We start from the raw sequence: 16,257 nt of genomic DNA on the forward strand, positions 1-16,257 counted from the left end.
CAAAGAGATGATGATCTTCCCTGCCAAGACTCCATTTAGGCGTCGTCTCATGTTTTTTTCCGACCTCTAAAAACGCCGCCTTCTAATGCGGGCACCCCGGATCTATGTCCCCCATGACTTTGACCTCCCAATCCTGCTGACCCTTGCTGCATGAAAGTGAATTAAAAACACCACACAATCATGCAGTTACGCGCTTGTCTTTGTATCGCCTGTTTTGGTGGCGAATGGATGCGGCTTCGTGGGAACAAGGTCCGTTAGGTAACAGATTAGCCTTATCAACTAGAAATCGCTGGTTTCAGACCCTGGATAGTATCGGAATTCAGGGCCGACTGTAATTCCTTTTGATCAGGCGACAAGAATCCAAGACTGACTTGCAGATCAAATACGACAGGGGACCGTGAAACATTTCGATGCCCAGGCGGCAATATCGGGGATCCATGAAGAAACAATGCTGCTAACTTAAATAATGGCATTCAGCCTCAAGGTCTAGGGCCTCCACATTATATCCTCACTAGCAATCCGGCGCAACCTTGACGTCTACAACTGCCGTTTGTCCAGCTTGAACCTTGGCGATAGCTTCCTTTAGCACACTTTCCAAATCCGACGCCTTGTCAACCCTCGCAGCGTGAATATCTCCACCTGCTGCAGCCTTTGCAATACCAGCGTAATCAGGCACTGGGTCAAAAGAGATGTTGATCTCTTCATTTGTCGCCTTTGAGCCGAGACCATCGGGATGGACGAGCAGTAGAGATCTACGGGGAGCGTTCCAGCCTGCTTTTGTTAGTAAAATGTTTTTGGGGAGAGTGAGATGACTTACCCTTGTTGTTGAGCACAATAGTCAACACTGGAATCTTGTATCGTCTTGAAATCCAGTATACACTTCCGGGGACTGTGAAGAGATATGTTCCATCTCCTACAATTTGCACAACAAACTTGCCCTTGTTGGTGCCGCCGTTCTCAGCATCTGTCGCCAGCTTGATACCCAGTGCACCGCCACCAGACCAACCGAGACCACCGCCACCACAGTTAATCCATGATCCAGGAATCGTGGGCTGCACATTATCGTGGACAAAGCCTGTGTTTGTAACGGCTTCAATAGCCCAGATGGTATCTTCTGGACAGAGATCTTTGAGCTTCTTGCTGAGGTGTCCAGTGCCGAAACTACCGTCCGCAAGAGGTTCAGCGGCCTTGGCGATGGTAGCCAGTTTATTCTGGTGGATCTCTGCACGCTCCTTCTCTGCCTCTGCGTTGGACTCGAGCTTGCTAGCGAATTCCTTCTTGTCAAGGGCTTGACTGATCTGTTCCACCGCTGTCAAAGCATCAGCCTTGTACCGCGCATCAGCTTGGATGTAATGAGTAGGCATCTGCTGCTTCAGAGGATCAACATCGATATGCAAGATCTTTGCATCCTCTCTAGGCTTGCACCGCGTCTGAACCCAGGGTACATCGCAATCCAGGACGATAATTGTGTCAGCGGTAGTAACAGCGTCGTCAACGCCAAACTTGAGACCCAGCCAAGCGGGATGATCTGCAGGGAAGCACATATCGCAACCACCAGTATCCAAAACCCGAAGACCCTTGACCTTATCTGCCAATTCCACAAGTGCGGCGGGAATCTTGTGGTTTCGTCCACTGTATCCCGTCACAAGCAAAGGAGCCTTTGCACCGGCGAGAGCTTCAGAAATTCTGTCAACAGCACTTGTAGGGAGCCCACCAAGTTCAACAGACTCCCAGTGCTCTTGCTTAAGCGAATAAGGCTTAAGATCAGCCTCAAGGATCTCTCGTGCACTACACAGATACACGGGTCCTTGAGGATCTGAAGTAGCGAATTGCAAAGCGCGGTTGACCATTTGCTTAACGTTGGCTCCCGTCTTGATCTCTCCCGTGTATCGACAGTACTGAGAGATAATTTGCTTTTGGTCTGGGACATCTTGGATCCAGTGGATGTACTCTGTTCGACTTCCGCGGTGTTCGCCTTCTTGTGTGAATGGTGATAGACCGGCGAATACTAACACTGGTGCACGGCCTGTTGAAGCGTTGTGGACAGCTGCGCCGAGACCTTGAGTTCCGACATCGACGTGTACGATGACACATTGAGGTTTGCCTGTTAATCTGGCATATCCATCAGCCATAGACATGGCAACCATCTATTTCCGTCAGTTTGGTTCACGAGATTCTTGGTTTAGGACGTACCTCATTAGGACATGTAATGATCTTAGGAAATTGGCCTTTCTTCTCACGCTGTCCCTTAACCATGGCTTCAATGATACTAGGATGGTCTGTACCCAGGTTTACGAAGCAATGTGTTATACCAGCATCCCAGATAGCCTCGAAAAAGGCAAAAGATGCTGTGTACATGTCTTCACTGGCGGTGGAGTATGGACGAGCCATGATTGCTGTAGGTGAGACATTGTGAAGTGCTGTTGAACTTTTCGGTGTGCTGGCTGATAAAGATAGTGAAGACTTTCCGTCTCTTTGAGAAAGTGTAGATGCTAGGGCGGCACTTTGGTATCCTCTCACTGACTGAAGTCCGGGACGACACCTTGAGAGGCCTAAAGCGGCTAATCTTGAACGTTGTAGTAGTGTCATATTGATTGTATTCTGCATTAATGTCAGTGAATCTGTAAAATCGTCATGACAATAAACACAATGCATCACAGTAAGGACCAGGGTATAAGTGACACCATGCAAATCATCAACACATACCTCATAACAATGCTCAAACCAATCACCTATCAATATTCTTCAAACAAGATGGTGTATGAAAGTTGTAAGAAACAAGAACAAGCTTCCAAGCCCGGGTTTTGTTACTCGCCCCCTCCCCCGCAAAATGCCCCCCTTTCCAATCCAACCAAAAACTATCACGAACCCCAAAACGCCCTTTGTTGTGTCATGTCAAGGCGGGTCTCTTCCCCCCAAATGCCGTGTCTGGCCGTTTTTATCACGCGGTAAGTGTTACAAGAGTTGGTCTGAGTTACCGTGACAAGACAATGCGGGGTTTGGGACTAAGTGGACATAGGGCGTTTTTGACAAGGTTTTGTTATTGTCGTGGATTGCCGTGTCGTATTAGTTACAGGGTTGAGAATTGGAGATGTTTGATATTCAATATCATGAAATATTGTATGCTCTTCTCGATGGACGTTTCCGACCACTCAAGTCTTTGCTGACGAGTTGTCAACTCTACTTCATTGTACTACCATCTGTTGTTACCCCGGATTTTGAATCAATTTCCCCACTCTGTTAGTTGACGCCAGAAGCTCTTAATACGCGGGGAAATCATGGCACTAGAAAGCTGAAGCGGGTCACTTCAATGATGCTACGCAATAGCTCGTGACAATTCAAGATATCGGTGAGCAAATGAATTCATACTTGTGTACACATGTAATCTTAGGCAACCCCGGCCTCTGTCGGCACCCATCGGACGCTCGGAGCCGTTGGTTTGACAATCTCGTCCCTCATTCGTCCGGCATGTCATCTCGTGACAGTTCCTCAAATTACACCAATTCCGCCTTTAATCGGCCGGCTCAACGCTCTGCGGGTTGCTAAAGACATCTGTTGGATCCCACACCTTCTTCAATTCTCGTAATCGTGGTAGATTGTCCGCCCAGTAAAGCTTCTGGGCCGTGTTTCGGTCCACCCATGCATCGATATACCCGGCGTAAGTGGACCTGGCGCTCGGAGCCGACCGCTGGATCCGTTGGTGAACTCCGTCCAAGAGGTTCCGTGTCGCTGCCGATACTTGCCCCACTCCGATGCCGTAGGATTGATACATGATGATGCTCTTTCGGTGCGGGTATGCCGTTGCATTGGTGGGGAATTCCATCATTTCGCCGCCCTCGGTATTGAAGATGATTGTAAAAGGTGACAATTGGCTATGATGATCTCCAAGGTATTCGAACAGTTGGGTAATAGCTGAGTCACTGAGTAGATCCTGCTCGGTGAGGGATAACGATTTGCCATAAAAGGCTGTAGGTATGCTTCCCAAAGCACAGCCAGTAGCCTCTGCTTCGTGTAACAGAAGACCCGCCCAATCGGTCAGCCAAAAAGCACCTTTGCCAGCTCCAGGAAGACGACCAGGGATACCGGTAGCTTGATACTCAGATTCTGTGCCAAAGAAGGTCCCAGTGATGAGTGCTTCTAGAGGTTGAACAACGAAGAGGCTTGCGAATCGACGGTCCAAATCAGGCTCTCGCACGAGTTGTTGCCACTCTTTATATAATGCTGCCGTTTCGGTCTGCGAGCCAAAAGCAAAGTTGTAGCTGTATTGAATGATTTTGCCAGGTTCCGGACGAGTCTTGACTAGGAATTTGGTTGCAATGCCGAAACTTGCGCCCGCGCCGCGCATAGCCCAGAAGAGTCCAGAGTTTTTGGTATAGCTGGCCCTCTGGATAGTACCGTCGGCTGTTACAACTTCGATTTCGAGGAGATGGTCGAGAGCACTTCCCCACTGGCGGGATATTGGCCCAAGGCCGCCCTAGGATGTCAGAGATAGTCAGACATATGTGTCTGAGAGACTCACGACGGTCAGGTGTCCTCCAGTGCCCACCTCAGGGCACGTTCCGTGGGCGATGGCTCGTCTTCCATTCGCATGCAGATGCGCATCCAGTTCACCCAGGGTCAGGCCGGCGCCGAATCTAGCATACCACGTCCTGTTGTCCATACTGAGGTCTTTGAAGTTGAACATGTCAATAGAGACCGCTCCATCCACGCCGCCTAAGCCATAGTTTCTGCACAGTCAGCTCTGCTATGCATCTTTCGCGGAGAGCATACCCATAGGAGTGACCTCCCGACTTTGCCTGCACCTTGAGTCCATTCTTCGTAGCACATTTGACAGCCTCGGCGACTTCTTTGGCGGTTTGAGGACGAATTATAGCGGTAGTGACAACGGGAAACTCGAGGTTGAACGGTTTTGACCACCACGCGAAGAGCGGATCCCCTGGGTACGTGACACAGGCGGTGCGATTAACACAAATACTGTTGAGGCAGTTTTGGATGGAGCTGCTGTGGCCGTTCCCCATTTTGAGAAGAGATAGGTATGCTTTCGATATTTATGAAGGTAAACTGATAATGAGAGAAGTGGGAGATATGCCCGTATGAGATGAAGTTTGTAGGTGTTAGGACGCGATAGTTGTGCCTCCGATATCGCATACCACAGCACTTCTCCTGTCTGTGCAAGAGGGCTGCGCGCGTGGTTTGAAGCAAACAGTGATGCGCTGCCGGAAGTCGCGACCCGAAAATAAGCAGTTGCCCAAATGGAAGTGCACGCCAGGTGCAAGCCAGTGCCACTGACCTGAACAAACAACCACGCTGTATCAGAGCATTGGTAGGTGACAGGTTCTGGATTCTTATGGATCGTATGTGCGCATGACTATCTTGGTTACATTGCCTTGCTTGGCCTGAAGGAATTCGTTAGATGGTGTTTGCTTCGATGTGCCACACGATGGGTGTATGCACTTATATATGGACAACATCGACGGCGCAGCATGGTGTTTATGTTTAGGACGTATTGCATTATCTTGTCTAGTACTTAGACTATTATTGACATAGATAGACGCTCACTGTTTGCCCCTGGATATCTTGGGGGTTCGTTGATTGAGCCAACGACTGTATTACAAGATGCCTCCTCTCCATCGCAAGTCATACAAAACCTGCATCCAATAACCGATGCACGCAATGGCGGGCCCGAACTAGAGCCCTGGTGGGATTATACCTATGTAAATGTGGCATCGAGTAGACGGGTAGTCGTCTCGGAGTTCTGGCCCTAGGTGCTAGGGGCGGAAGTGTAACGTGTATGTAGCGGGGAGAGGGTCGACTTTATGCCCTTTGCTGTAGTCACGGTATCGACTAAAAGTGTCGCGGACTCATAAGTAGACAGACTACATCCAAGTATTGAAGTTACAGTAAATAACTTTTATTAGATCATTAAACAAGTGATAACTATCGTGAAATCATAATCTCCGCTTCTCTCCTCCGCGATCTTACTTCGTGTTTCATTATCTTAGCTCACAAGTCTACCTAAAACTTGGGCATGTCGTAAAGATCCTCAGGGTCTATCGATGTGTCAGTTATAGTCTTGTCAAGTAATCGGAGTAACTTACCCTTGCCCTCATCCCGAATGTACTTTCTAACTTCCTCAACGCGAGCGTCAATCTTCTTCAGAGTCTCGTCGAGCTTAGCCTTGATCTTGTCGTTGGTCTCGGCAACGCCCTTGAGAGCACGCTTAGCGACATCGAATCGGCTGACCCAGTTCAGAAGCATCATGTCAAAAGGTGTAGTTGTGCTACCCTCCTCCTTGTATCCTTCGACAGTCATGCGGTGCAGGCCCGGGCGACCGAACAGAAGACCTTGAAGTTCAGCAGAGTATCCGTGGTAGTTGAAGCATACGGCCTTGTCTTCGGTGAACATGTCGAGGAAGTCGGCTCGGCTGAGCGCGTGGGGGTGACGGGACTCGGCAGCCAGGACCATAAGATCGGTGACGTTGACAACGCGGACTCGAAGCTCGGGGATCCAGTCCCGCAAAATCTCGGCAGCCTTTACAACCTCGAAAGTGACTTCAACACCAATACCCGCGATCACCACATCGGGCTCCTTTCCACTGTCGGTAGAAGCAAACCCCCAGATACTGGCACCCTTTCGGCAGTGCTCCGCAGCCTCTTCGGGGGACAGGAAGACACCAGTGGGCTGCTTGGAGCCAATCATCAAGTTGACATAGTTCTTGGAGCCGAGGCAGTGGTGGATAGTGCTAAGGAAGCAGTTGGCGTCGGGGGGCAAGTAGACGCGAGCGGCCTCTGCCTTGAGGTTCAAGACGGATCCGATGAATGATGGATTCTGGTGGGAGAAACCGTTGTGTTCCTGACGAGCCCATGTGCTGGTCTCGATGTAGTTGATGGAGCTAAGGTCGCCTCTCCAGCTGGTCTCGCGAGCGATCTTGTTGAACTTGGAGTACTGAACCATCATGGTGTGGATAATGCCGAGGAATGACTCGTAACTAGGGAACAGAGCAGTGCGGCCAGTAAGTGTGTAGCCCTGTGGGGAGTCAGTCATGATTCTTGTAGCACTTTCGTGGTTCTTACCTGCATCCATCCCTGGCAACAGTGCTCGGAAAGGATCTCAATAACTCTACCACCCTGGGCGCGAGAGAATTCGTCCCACTGAAAGTTTCGACCAGTGTTCTCGAAGACTGCACTAAGTTTGTTGCTCTCCAACTCGTCAGGAGAGAAGATACGGAAGCTCTTGGGGTTCTCCTTGATGACCTGGTTCAAGAAGTCACCAGTTCGCTTCATGCAGCTGTCCTGGGATAGCTTCTCCACGCCGAAAGACTTCCAGTCAGGGAGCTGCAGTTGCTGGTAAGGGTCATATGTCTTCTTGAGTTGTCCAAGTCTCTTTTCGTCCTGCTGGGGAATGATCTCCAAGATGCTGTCTGCGGGCTTACCATCCTTGAGAAGATGAGCTGTGTCGTAAGTCTTGAGCCAGTCCTGGAGGATCTTGACATGCTCCTCATCCTTGCCAGCTCCGGGAACAGGGATCTGGTGCGAGTGGAAAGATCCCTCGATAAACTCTCCATCGACCTTCTTAGGACCGGTCCAGCCCTTGGGTGTTCGGAGGACAATCATGGGCCAGCGGGGCTTGGTGATGGGCTTTCCATCTCGCGCGGCCTTTTGGATCTTCTTGATCTCGCTGACAGACCACTCGAGTGCTCCAGAAAGCTCGGCGTCAATCTCCTCGAGGGTCTCCACAATAATGGGCTGGTAACCGTAACCAGAGAACAGACTAACAAGCTCCTTGTTGTCCATACATCCGAAAATGGTGCGCTCGCTGATCTTGAAGCCGTTGACGTGGAGGATGGGAATGACTGCTCCTGACTCGGCAGGGTCGATGTACTTGATGGAGTGCCAGGCGCTGCAACGGTTAGTCGAGTTTTGTGCCAGGGGAGGTTGACTTACGCTGCAGTAGGACCACTCTCGGCCTCACCGTCTCCAACAATGCAGGTAACAATCAGATCCGGGTTATCCATGACTGCACCGAATGAGACGGCCAGGGAGTAACCGAGCTCACCACCCTCATGGATAGATCCTGGGGTTTCGGAGTTGATGTGACTGAACAAGTTAGCTTGATCGTGACAGAGGTAAGGTATTGTCCTACCTGGGGAAACCACCAGGAACTGAGAACCCGGTAATGAGGTTTCGCAAGCCATCCTTGTTGACGCCATACTTTTGCGGGAAGAATCGCTCAAGAGAGCCCTCGAGCCAAAGTGATGCGAGCGCAGCAGGAGCACCGTGGCCAGGTCCAACAACAAAGATCATCTCCAAATCATGGTTGCGGATGAGGAGGTTTAGATGCGACCAAACAAGGATAATACCGGGACATGTTCCCCAGTGTCCTTTTGAAGTTAGCGGAGTTGTTTATGAGGGAGGTATACATACCCAACAAGCGAGGCTTGATATCTTCTGTCTTGAGGTCTCGTTCAAGGAGCACATTGTCTCTCAAGAAGATCATAGCTAGAGTTATCAGCGATGTGCATCATCCTTTCGGCAGTCCAACTTACATCCAGCAATGTAGCACGCGGCATGCTGAAAGTCATTAAGCGATTGGGCGATCTTCTTATCAAGATCCGTCTTAGGCGCCTTCCTCGCCAGATCTAGAACAGCATCGGGCAGGTGACTCTCCAATGGAGCAGGGTTCGGTCGATCAATCACTTCACCAGGCATGTTTGCGACAGGGTTCACGGGAGATTGAATTGGAAATGGAAAATGTTGGTCACTTGAGAAAACGAAATTGCTTTTAAATCTGATCTGAGAAATAAACTGTGCTTGTTGTTGTTTGGGAAGTGACGCCAGATTAAGCAAGGAATGATACAGATTGTGATCGTTAATGACGTATATGACGTCGCAACTGGGGCCGCTCCTGCCGGGGCGCCGAGAGCCCCGCGAGTAACAGATTAAAAAAAGAAACATCTTTGAGATGTTTATATGTCTTTACTCGGCCGAGAATATTGTTGAGGCTCTTTTTCTTGTACACTAGTGGTTTTATCGAGGGTGATTTAGTCTTACGCAAAGGCGTGAAAGTTGCCCGGCCACATCCCGCTACCTGCGACCTTCTTGGCTCTGTATGCGTATCATTGAGATGTTTATTTATTTAAAATATGTTTCCTCGTTCTCGAAGTCCTTGGCGCTATAGACACGAGAAGAGCTTTTGCTAGCTTGTGCCGACTGCATGCTATCCACGGCCTTATCGTGGGACAGGATTCATCGTGTCTTCAATGGAGTAACACAACGAATATCATCAAATCATATTCACATTGTTCCATTCTGTTTCGTGTTTCAGATATGATAGTTTCATGATACATTTGTTGTATTAATATACTAATTCGAAGAGTTCAACTATTCATTAAAGGTATCTTTCCGTAAAGTCATTAGTATGCGACCATGGTGCTCAAACCATCCAACTCTCGCTGCCAGTTGCGATGGCAGCTAACATTGTAAACAAACTTCTCCAAGAAGCCCTTGGCGTCGGAAGCGACTGTGACGATCTCCTTCAGGGTGTCGGGAGAAGCGTTCTTGAGAGTGACAACACCGTAGCTGTCAACCACACCACTACCGTCAGTGGATGAAAGAGCAATCTCATCAAGGTTGATAGCCTTGTTGATGAATTCGACTGCCTCTCCTGTACCTCCAATAGTCTTGAGGTGGCCGAAGGCCTCGCGGATGTAGTGCACGGCGCGACCGTTCTTGGAGAGGGTCTGGATGGACTTTTCACCACCAGGAACGAAGATAGCATCGAACATTGTAGAACGTTGCCCTTCAAAGTGGTGATCCGGGGTCACAGTGTTTGAAGACGATGAATCTTCACCAGCAGCAAAGATGGGGGAGCGTCGGGATGCGATGACGAAGGGGAGGGCGCTCTGGGCCTTGACGGCGGCGTACATTGCGTTGAAGGCAACAGGGTCGTAGCCATCAGCAATAAGGATTGCAATACGTCGAGACTTGATAGTGGGGGTCTCAGGAAGGAAATCCAGTTGGCTCAGGTTCTTGGCCTTCTTGCCGGGGTTGGGCTTAGAGTTGGAAGGCTTCTTGCCGCCGACCATCTCAGCGATAGTGTTAGCAAGGTCGCCGTCGATCTCACCAAGGCGCTGGGTCAATCTCTCGTAGACAATAGCCTCGTCGCAGTGGTCCAACTCAAAAGAGTAGGCGGCCTGCATGTGAGCCTTCTCAATCTCAGAAAGCGAGTTGTAGAAAAGCTGGGCTTGAGAGAAGTGATCCTTGAACTTCTTGCTGAGAGTTCGCTGCTTCATGCCAGCAATCTTCGCCGCGTAGTCGACGTAAGCACCCTCCTCGGCCTTGGCAGGGGGCTGAACGCCGAAACGGTTGGGCCAGTAGTTGACCTTACCCTTGGTGATGGTGTGTCGCATAGCACCATCACGGTTGAAGTTCATGACAGGGCAGACAGGCTTGTTGATTGGAAGCTCTTCCCAGTTGATTCCCAGTCGGCTGAGCTGAGTATCCTGGTACGAGAAGTTTCGGCCCTGGAGAAGGGGATCGTCCGAAGCGCCGATTCCGGGAACAAGGTGGCTAGTGCAGAAAGCGACCTGCTCAGTCTCGGTAAAGTACTCATCGACAGTGCGGTTCAACTCAAACTCTCCAATGTAGCGAACAGGGACAAGGTCCTCAGGCCAAACCTTGGTTGCATCAAGGATATCGAAGTCGAAGTCGTGCTCCTGGGACTCCTCCAAGACCTGAATACCGAACTTCCACTTGGGGAACGCACCACTCTGGATTGCCTCCTCAAGATCCTTGCGGTGGAAGTCGGGGTCCTGGCCAGCAAGCTTGAGAGCCTCGTCCCAGACAAGAGAGTGAACACCAAGTTCTGGGGTCCAGTGGAACTTGACAAAACGTCGCTCGCCCTTGTCATTCACAAGGGTAAAGGTATTAACACCGAAACCCTGCATCATACGGTAAGATCGGGGGATCGTTCGGTCAGACATGGCCCAGGTGTGCATGTGAGTAGCCTCGGAGTGTTCGAACATGAAATCCCAGAAGTTGTTATGCGCGGATTGCGCCTGAGGAACCTCGTTGTGAGGTTCAGGTTTTCCTGCATGGATGACATCGGGAAACTTCATAGCGTCCTGAATAAAGAAAACAGGGATGTTGTTACCCACGATGTCGTTTATTCCTGCGACTTTTTGTTAGCATTCTGTGACGATAAACGACGGTTTGAGGGTTTGAGGGCACTGGTGATGTTTTTTATGGTGCCGTGGCGCAAAACTTTGGTGTTGTGGCGGTGTGGCGGTGCAGTACAAAAAACAACACCACAACGAGCAGATTTGGGGAAAGAGAGACTCGGGGTGAAAGAGACTCAGGGAAAGAGAAACTCAGGGAAAGAGTGAGGGACAGGAAATCTGACTGAAAGGTAATTTGCACACTTGCACATATACGAATCCATTTCGTGTAACCTCCATCACCAGTGTTCAAACGCTTAGCGACCAGCCAGACACCGATCCAAGTATTCGAATATGATCAAGGAAGTGTTTCAGATGTTCAGGATGTGCTTGAATGAGGTTGACGTCTGAGTGGTGTTCTGACTAACCTTCTTGAGTGTAGAACTTGATGGCGAAACCGCGGACATCGCGAACGGTATCAGCAGATCCGCGGCTGCCCAGGACTGTCGAGAAACGAACAAAGATGGGCGTCTCTCGGGAAGTGTCTGTCAGGAAACCGGCCTTGGTCACATCGGCCGCTGACTCGAAGAGTCTGAATGTTCCGTGAGCGCCAGCGCCCCGGGCATGGACGACTCGCTCGGGGATACGCTCGTGATCGAATCGGTGGATCTGCAATGTTCAGTCAGAGATATGTCAAAACCCAAGGCCGAGCTTCATGATCTCGCGCGGTGCGCCAGCTACACTCGGGCGGATATGTGCATACCTTCTCACGGCCAAAAGTGTCCTCCAGAAGGGAAGGACCAGTCTGGTCCTCAGTGGCCACGCGCAACCATTGATCGGTGTTGTTCTGCTTGACACCGTAGTCGGAGGTAATTCTCGAGTTCTCAGTAGGCTCGACCATGTGGGCCTTGAGCTGATCGATCTTATCGTTCTTGTGACCCATGACTGCGTGCTTGATAGCTCCTGTAACTTGCTCGGTCATGTCGATTTGTTTGTGTATGTTCTCGGAGTTAACAGAACGTGCCGACCGCAAACAGGACCCGAAGGATGCGGGTTTCTTTATATGTTTCTGGATATCTTCACCACCACGTTGACTTTACGTCACCCTCTGGAAACAGCATCTCCCCGCTCTGCGGGGAAGGTGCACGATTCGAAATGTTGAGGAAACTTCGTCATGTTTCGTCAAGAAACAAAGTAAATTGACCTATGAGAAGGCTCAAATTTCCAACGGGATGCGTTGCGATCGCGATCCGTGTTTGGAGAACGATGCAGCCTCCCGTTACACCAGGGAGGAAACTGTCCGCAGCCCCACTATTCCCGCGGTTGTTCCTGCTTGACGTGAAGCTACTGTAGCAAAATGTCGAATGGGCCATTGACCATGTTAGATTTGTAATATTTGATGTGGAATCTTGAATTTCGATGACGGCTACACTTTCTGATAAACAGGGGAATCTCTGTTTCTATGGATCTTGATAAACCGGGGTAAGACTGATCGTCAACAATCGACAACATTCCCATCTTGCCGGGTCGATTTCTAACAATTCCGTGTGCAAAATCCAAAACCTCTTTGGGCTGATTAAAGTTCACCTAATTATTTTTCAGCATTATTCTCGTACAATATCCGATAGCCGCATCTTTTATTCATAGTGTCGAGCCGACCTGTTACGTGGGGCAAGTGTCAAAGCGACGTCACTACGTCATCGCTATAGCATCATTCCCTGCTTCAATTGGCGTCACTTTACAATGCCAAACAATTGATAACAGAATTACCGACTATGTAGCCGAATCTCATGATAATAATGTAACCACTACCGATGTGACTTCGATCCGCCCACAGTACAGGGTACCAGACAAGCCATTCTCTAACCTTTCAGTCAACACCTTACGTGGTTAAGATCCACACGACATACTGGCATGATTTCGTCTACTATAGTTTTGACCACTGTTCATTTGGTCAGGTAGTAAACGAAGACGAGAATAGATTTCACGCGCCATATTCTTTTAGAAAGCTTCATCACATTGGGCTACGTAAACCGACAAAGCTGTAGTTCGCCAACCTTGTGTCTGTCATTGTAGGGTAGGCGACGGCTCTTCAATCAGAAAACAACCGACAAGTGACCCAGAAATTGAGAGAGAACCCGCAAAAAGTCCAGAGCAGAGGGATGAACTCAATATCAGTCATGTCTAGCTCATTCATCCAGCTTGCCTTGAATCTCATTCAGCAAAAATACTCATTGTTGCCGTCGCTTGTCTGCACCGAATCTGCTATTTCATAACTGGGCCTAGATATCCTTCTTCTCATCGAACTTGTATCTGACAATGTCGGGAAGTGGTTCGTCGTCAGCAAGATGACCGGTCAAATAGAATTTCGATTGTGTGGTCGTTGCCTGCGATCCACTGGCCTGTGGTTCGGCTGTCTGAGACTCGGAGCGCTGAGATTCAGTGCACTGGGAATGGGTGTCCGTCATCTGCGAGTCTCTGGTCATGCTAGAAGCATCTTGACTTCTTTCTACGTCGCCTTCGGGGACTTCAGACTCCGCTTCATCCGCCTATTCACTCTGAGTTTTAAGTCTATCGCATCATTAAAGACGTCGCCAGCACAAAGTGACTCATTGCATGTTGCTCACTTGACAGACGGTACTCTAGATGTCAGTCTATATCACATGCTACTCACTGATGCATTAGTAAATTAGGCTTTCTAGACTCCTCATCAAACCCTTTTGGGGTACTAACGGATCGTAACTTTCGGTATTTTATTCTGGAAACACCTTTAAGCCAGCCAATGTCGAGAACACTGCTTCAGAAGCATGAGAGAGACTCCGCTGTGTTGGATAATTTCTGTAGAGCATCTGATGTCCGCATCCTTATCTTCCCCAGGCGGATTGGTCTCTCTAAGCACTATCAACAGAGTTCTCTCGAACCTCAGTAACAGGATCCCATACTTTCTAAACAGTCACAGGCCTTCTCAAAGGGACCGTGTCCTTCCAGTTCTTGTCTTAACAGTAAGTTATTTGGGTGATCTATTCGCAGACCAAAAGTCTGAAGATGCACCTTGTTACGGGGCGACTGAGACTATGGTCACAAGAGGTCTGACGTGACCTCCACTGCTACCGGTGTCTATATCCGGGCCGTCAGATTAACCCCACACAGATTGCATGTACAATGATTGGCTATGATCTATGACCCCAGCAGCTGATAAAACAACAACCAAGCATTGAATGGACCCAGTGGTAAATAAAGTATTATCCCTATGATTATCAATCACTCGCCTATCTCTTGCTCTTTCCCATACTCAGAGACCCCTCATCCACCTTGACTGTCACGATGGGAACAAGGCATGGTGCAGATTAGCTCGCAACGCGACAAAGGAAGCCCACCGATCTCATGAGGAGAAAGAAGACAAAAGAAAAGTGATAAGAAGGAGGAGCTCGTTATTGAACAAACCAATCTCGAGCATACGGAAGGACGAGAGAGTCAATTGTTCAGTTTTCCTTGAAGAAACGAAAGTGGAAGCCTCGCACTATAGTTGGTTGTGATCCCTCCTCAGCAGCTGCTTGGGACAACGGCCAGGGTTCTAATATCGCCATGGAGTCCTTCAGAACCCTTGCTGAATCCGATAGCCCCAAGGACCCGAGTCGAAAGTATAGAGAACCTCAGAAGTCGAAGAGAAGACCGAAGAAAGGAGCACTTACTGAAGCCTCTCCGTAGGACCCCCGGCTGAATTCCCGAGAGTCTTCTTCCGCGTTCACAAAAATATACCAAGGAACAGACGGAATGCCAAATGGCACCAAGGCGTCAACAAGGGCATGGTTGCCACTCTTTCACTTGGCTACAGAGGCTGGAGATCTCGAAATCCACTCTGTTCATGACCCCAACCAACCCAAATAGACCATACACATCGACGATATGGTTGCCAAGGCATCGGGATCTGGTCATGGTATACCTATGAGCGATTTCAACATCCATCCTCCGTTTTGATTGGCCTCGATTTTCCGGTGAAACCGAAACAGAATCTCCGCCCCATCTAAGGAGTTCAAGAACAGCATGGGCAAGACCGACATGGGCCTCAAGATGACCCCATGCACCATTGAGTTCGCTGCAGGGAAACACGACGATACCGATAGAAAGTAGTACAGTGGCACTGTGGCGAGTGATCTGCCATCCAAGGAAGGATTAGAAGAACGTCTCATCGATGAAACGAATGTGAACGAACTTACGCGACGGATTTCCACTAGCCTGGACGAATGCACTGGTAAGTGTCCACCGACCATGGGTGAATACAAAATACCAAATGTTCAGCCGATGGACTTCAAAGCCCGCGGACTAGTGAAGGGTGATGGCATCGCGTCAGTACATTCCGAGGCAGTACATAATGCTCCCAATTACCGGACCAAAGAAAGGTATCTCAAACGAAAGGAGCATGGCATTCAGCGTAACTATCTCTATAATCTGGGACAGTCTACAAATGGGGCTTGGAAGATCGCCCAATTAGGGATGCAATTTTCACAACAACAGTCTATTAAGTCTATGCCCAACCTCGTCGATGATAAGAGAAACATCGGTACCGAGGAACACGAAAAGCGTCGGCATCTACGGGCTAAGACCTAGAGCAATTGGAGGATATCAACTACCCCAACCTTGTCCTCTTCACCGAGATGGAGCCAGGGCATAAGGAACTTATGATGGAGAAGTCCCCCAAAGAGGAGGAGGTCAAGCAATATGGGGCCCCGGGCAAGTCAACATTGCAAGCCATTGGCACATTTCTGTACTTTGTCCACCGAAAGTAGTCTAGGAAATATAGCCGACGACAAAAGAGATTGTGGCAGAAGCTCTATATGATGGGTCATGATATCGCAGGAGCTTTCGACAACGTCAATTGTACTGCGCTGCTTAAGATCGTTGCAGACAGGGGATTTCCAGAATGACTTCTTCGCCTAATTCGGTCTTTCTTTTCTGGCCGTTATCTGATACTCAAACTCCCCGGGAGTATCTCTGAGCGCGAACGCATTAACCTTAGTATTCCTCGGGCTCGCCACCTTCATCACTCCTTTTCGTCATGTTTATGGATCCTCTGCTGGAGACGCTTAACGGCGCACGGGTTG

The 16,257-nt window shown here is 49.5% G+C and overlaps 5 protein-coding genes across 5 annotated transcripts; 1 reads left to right on the forward strand and 4 right to left on the reverse strand.

Moving 5' to 3' along the window:
• Positions 1-511: 511 nt before the first annotated feature.
• Positions 512-2,391, reverse strand: FIESC28_00928 (uncharacterized protein; the record flags this gene model as incomplete). The annotated part of the gene is made up of 3 exons (XM_031155079.1): positions 512-771; positions 818-2,147; positions 2,194-2,391. The coding sequence occupies 3 exons, from the start codon at positions 2,389-2,391 to the stop codon at positions 512-514; spliced, it is 1,788 nt and encodes a 595-aa protein (XP_031020874.1).
• Positions 2,392-3,511: 1,120 nt separating this feature from the next.
• FIESC28_00929 (uncharacterized protein) lies at positions 3,512-5,018 on the reverse strand (the record flags this gene model as incomplete). The annotated part of the gene is made up of 3 exons (XM_031155080.1): positions 3,512-4,474; positions 4,520-4,727; positions 4,771-5,018. 3 exons carry the CDS (start codon positions 5,016-5,018, stop codon positions 3,512-3,514), a joined length of 1,419 nt encoding a protein of 472 aa, XP_031020875.1.
• A 997-nt stretch (positions 5,019-6,015) lies between these two features.
• On the reverse strand, positions 6,016-8,708 carry FIESC28_00930 (uncharacterized protein; the record flags this gene model as incomplete). Its single annotated transcript, XM_031155081.1, has 7 exons — positions 6,016-6,050; positions 6,099-7,026; positions 7,074-7,899; positions 7,944-8,096; positions 8,143-8,380; positions 8,424-8,498; positions 8,546-8,708. The coding sequence occupies 7 exons, from the start codon at positions 8,706-8,708 to the stop codon at positions 6,016-6,018; spliced, it is 2,418 nt and encodes an 805-aa protein (XP_031020876.1).
• Positions 8,709-9,412: 704 nt separating this feature from the next.
• On the reverse strand, positions 9,413-12,137 carry FIESC28_00931 (uncharacterized protein; the record flags this gene model as incomplete). The annotated part of the gene is made up of 3 exons (XM_031155082.1): positions 9,413-11,169; positions 11,584-11,824; positions 11,919-12,137. 3 exons carry the CDS (start codon positions 12,135-12,137, stop codon positions 9,413-9,415), a joined length of 2,217 nt encoding a protein of 738 aa, XP_031020877.1.
• Positions 12,138-15,424: 3,287 nt separating this feature from the next.
• FIESC28_00932 (uncharacterized protein) lies at positions 15,425-15,942 on the forward strand (the record flags this gene model as incomplete). The annotated part of the gene is made up of 2 exons (XM_031155083.1): positions 15,425-15,716; positions 15,764-15,942. The coding sequence occupies 2 exons, from the start codon at positions 15,425-15,427 to the stop codon at positions 15,940-15,942; spliced, it is 471 nt and encodes a 156-aa protein (XP_031020878.1).
• Positions 15,943-16,257: the final 315 nt, after the last annotated feature.

Source organism: Fusarium coffeatum (genome assembly GCF_003316985.1).
Source record: "Fusarium coffeatum strain FIESC_28 chromosome Unknown BRIP53273_contig_26, whole genome shotgun sequence".
Classification (NCBI taxonomy): Eukaryota; Fungi; Ascomycota; class Sordariomycetes; order Hypocreales; family Nectriaceae; genus Fusarium; species Fusarium coffeatum.